General features: G+C 55.0%; 1 protein-coding gene across 1 annotated transcript in view; it reads right to left on the reverse strand.

Annotated features, from left to right (window-relative positions):
• Positions 1-2,018, reverse strand: part of SFRP2 (secreted frizzled related protein 2) — a 7,798-nt gene extending 5,780 nt beyond the window's left edge. Inside the window, exon 1 of the mRNA XM_003790227.3 lies at positions 1,294-2,018. Within this exon, the coding sequence (XP_003790275.1) occupies positions 1,294-1,795 (502 nt within the window). The 5' untranslated portion in view covers positions 1,796-2,018. The remainder of the gene's footprint in view (positions 1-1,293) is intronic.
• Between the last annotated feature and the right edge of the window lie 2,108 nt (positions 2,019-4,126).

Below are 4,126 nucleotides of genomic sequence, written 5' to 3' on the forward strand. Positions count from 1 at the left end.
AGAAAAAGTAACGTGACTCATCATAGGAGTTATTTACCAAATGAGTAAAATAACTAGACAAATTTCAAAGGACATAAACTTATTTTGAAGGAGAAAAGTGACTTTTTGGAGGACCATACAGTGTAGAATGCTGCTGATAGTGAAATAAAAACAAAAGGAACACCCACAAAACTGCCCTTAGCCCCTCTCACGCAAACAGAATCAAACATTTACAATTAGGAGCTCTCAGAATGTATATAAAATACTACAAACCTGTATTGGTTGGTCTGTGGTATATGTTAGACAAATGTTTGAAAAATGCCAAACATTTGCAATAAATTAGAAACCTAACCAATAAGATGATTGCAAACTCATGGTGCCTGCCAGGAAAGATTGCTAAAGAACTTTGCATTTTCTTTAACTAATGATGTCTGCAGGAAAACAATTAGAGATTGAAAGAGCAATGCTGCTGAAGCCCTGAAAAGGATTAGGAAGCCCCCTTCCCACCCCAGGGGACCCAAATCAGCTTAGACACATTGTGTATGTTTTCCTCTCAGGAAGAATATCAAGGGCCCATGCGGTTTTCATTGCTTTGATGGTTTTTGCACAGGAACTCCCCCTCTGTTTTCTAAAAACTTGAGAATCTGCCTTTTGCATGATTTTCTCCCGTTAATTAAAACCACTCCCAAGATAAAAGCTGACAGTGATATAACGAGGATCCTCGGAGACTCCCTTGATGCCCTTTTCCTCAACACCTGAGTGGCGACAGCCAATGCTCAATTTTCCTGCACGCTCTGCGCCGGTCCGGGTTTTAGTTTCAAAACCTAAATTGGCAAAGGACAAAAAATACCTCAACAGATCATCTGCTCGAGCACCCTGTTTATCCTGCCTGCCCAGGAAGCGTTCCTGCCACTCGAATCCTGCCCAGCGGTGAGAAGGTGCCCAAAGAGGCTGGGCGAGGAGCGTCTGGCCGGGATGCTCGCCACACGAGGCCACTCAGCCTGGCCCCAGCACTGCATCTTTAACACTAATTGTACATCTGTTTTTTTTTTTTTTTTAAAGGGGCCTTTCAGTTCCTCGTTTTCTTTAATTTTGTTTAGTAACCGTCCCTTAAGTATACCTCGTACAACACAGGAAAAGAATGAGAGGCTTGGGGCAAGGGTGGGGGATCTCAAATTTGACAACAGGCTTGTCGCGATGACAGACCAGGGCAGGGAGAGCAAGGACGGACCGGGACACCGGGCACAGGAGAGGGATCCCGCGACAGCGGCTCAGCCCAGCTGGGAGTGGGGGGGAGTGAGCGGGAAGGCTTACCTTCCTCGGTGGCCGGTAGGAGGTGGTCGCTGCTAGCGAGCGGGATGCAGAGGTCGTTGTCCTGGGGGAAGCGGTCGCACTCGAGCATGTCGGGCCAGGGGAAGCCGAAGGCGGACATGACCGGGGCGCAGCGGTCCTTCACCTGCACGCAGAGCGAGTGGCACGGCTGGATGGTCTCGTCCAGGTCGTCAAGGCAGACCGGGGCGAAGAGCGAGCACAGGAACTTCTTGGTGTCCGGGTGGCACTGCTTCATGACCAGCGGGATCCAGGCGCCCGCCTGCTCCAGCACCTCCTTCATGGTCTCGTGGCCCAGCAGGTTGGGTAGCCGCATGTTCTGGTACTCGATGCCGTGACACAGCTGCAGGTTGGCCGGGATGGGCTTGCAGTTGCTGCGCTTGTAGGAGAAGTCGGGCTGACCGAAGAGGAAGAGCCCGCGCGCTGAGCCCAGGCAGCAGTGCGAGGCGAGGACGAACAGCAGCAGTGAGCCGGGGCCCTGCAGCATCGTGGGCGCGCGACCCCCGGGGGGCGGAGAGAGCGGAGCCAGGGAAGCGCGAGGCGGCCGCAGCCGTAGCTCGTCCCGGGCCCGCTCGCTTTGCTCGGCGCGGCTCGGGGACCTGGGAAGCCGGCGGCTGGAGCACCAAGAAGCCGAACACCGGGAAGACCGCGCGGGCGAGGCGTTACTAGCCCGCGCGCAGCTCCAGGGGGCTCCGACCCGGGGGAGCAGAGTGAGCAGCAGCTGGGGCACAGCCAGAGTTTTCTCGGCCTTTTTTATGCAAATATGAGGTGGGGGGAGTAAGGGAGGAGCCAAGGCAGGGTAATCTGAGGAGGGCTGGTCACTACTTTCGTGGTCTGGTTTTCGGTTGAGAATGCCCCTCACGCGCTCCCTGGAGGGCAATTCTGGCCGCGCCCCCTCCCCAGATCCTGCCGCGCGCGCGCTCTAGGATTGCTTTAAACAACGCACGGGCGGGGCTGGCCGCTGCGCCCCAACAGTGAGCGAGTGGGGCGCGGGCTGCGGAAGCGGGGGGCACGCGGGAACCACGGCGAGAGGTCCCGAGCCGGGCCCGGGAGGGAACGCGCTCCGCCCCTTGTGTGCCCCTGGCTGGGGTTTGTTTTGTGCCAGCCCAAAGTTTTCCCTCGCGCTGTGGGATTGCGGGGAGGGATGGTGTCCCCAGGAGCCGAGAGCCGGCTGTCCCCCTGGCTCTTTGTGGCCTAGGCTTGAGCCCAGGACCTGCTCGCTCCAGTCCCCCCGGGCAAACTTTTTTCCTCCCAAATCTCCAGCCACAGTTCAGCAGCTTAGCCCATGCCGTGTGGTCCCCTAGGCATTAAAAAAAAAAATATATATATATATTTTTATATATATATATTTGTGATATATATATAAAATAAATAGAGTCGTATAGCATAACTTTTATGGAAACGGAATAACAACAAGTAGAACAACAAGTTAGGCTTGTTATTTTTTGTATTGAGTTGTCTGGAAGAATTTGCCGTTGTAGAAACGCCCCGTCAGAATCCCGGCAGAATCACACGGGACTGCCCACCACTTACCGGTTTGGGAGAAGAGACTTTACTCCCTAACTTAAGTCAGTGGGATGACACAACACTCAGGCCATCTCGGGCCCTAACACACTCCGGTCCTGACAGCAGGGCGCTCGGGAGCGCCTGAGTACGGCCGCCAGGGGACCATTTGGAAAGACTAGTGGCCAGCACAGGAGACTGGCAAACAGTGCCAGGCGGCTTGGCTGGGAAGAGCGGCCTCGGCGGGACTAGTTCATTCATCCGACGTGTACCAGCGGGCACCACGCTGGGCGCCGGGTGTGCAGAGAGGAACAAACAGGCCAGCCTCTGCTCTCGTGGGGCTGGGGTCTAGAGTCTTTTGAGAACTACAAACAGTAAGTTCACAGCTGTAAACCGGGAATAGAGTGCCAGGAAAGGGAAGGGATAGGGGTGTATGTGTGGGAGTGCTTCTTTTCACTAATCACCCCAAAGCTGGCAGCCTCCTCATCCCCATCCCCCCTTCAAGGGGTAGAGGTGCAGATCTAAAGAGATAATCCCCGGAGGCAAGGTTCTTTCATATGTAAGATGGGCGCATTGTTACTACTTTCCGGCCACTTAGAGCCATTGACAATTTAAAACTGCTGCTTCCCTACTTCCCTCCATCGGAAGATGTTTGGCCTTGGTGGTCCCCCTGGCCCAGGTTTACCAAGTACACTTTGTGCTCCTTAAGCTCCTTAGGCTTGGAGGAGGGGCGCCTAAAGAGTGGGTGACGAAAGCGCATTCAAGGTTATCTCCTACCTCTTCCTGGCCATAAACGCCCCAGTAAAATCGCCATCTGGAGGCAGCGCACTTTTTGAACTCCAAAAATCTGCGTCCCTAAAAGTTCAGCTTTCGTCTTTCCTCCTTGGCGGGGTGCTCTGCGGAGGAAGGGCGGGGACAGGCAGCAAAAGACCGCTCTTCCCCCGATTTGGTCCTGGGCCTTTTCATCTCTAAGTAAAACTCCAACAGGCCTAAACATTTCCCCCCAGCTGCCCAACACAAACTGCTTTGCAGATAAACCCTAAAGGAAAAGAGAAGCATACCAAACCAAAGAGCAAATTAGAGCCTGAGCTCTGAGAAGGAATTGTGACCGGCGTGGGATAAGGGCCCTCCACCGCCCTGCTCTCGCCCCCCAACGCCCTCCCCTGGGGTCACCTCGGTCCCGCGATGCCCTTGCATGGGCTCTAGGTGCCCGAAGTCAGTCGGGCAAGTTTGAGCCACGTGCGGCCACACGCCGGGAAGGGGCTAGGAGCCGCGCGCCGGGCCGGGGAGCGGCATTGTTTTGGGGAGCCGGTGT

The sequence above is a fragment of the Otolemur garnettii genome, unplaced genomic scaffold, assembly GCF_000181295.1.
Source record: "Otolemur garnettii isolate 467f Iridium unplaced genomic scaffold, OtoGar3 scaffold00041, whole genome shotgun sequence".
Taxonomy (NCBI): domain Eukaryota; kingdom Metazoa; phylum Chordata; class Mammalia; order Primates; family Galagidae; genus Otolemur; species Otolemur garnettii.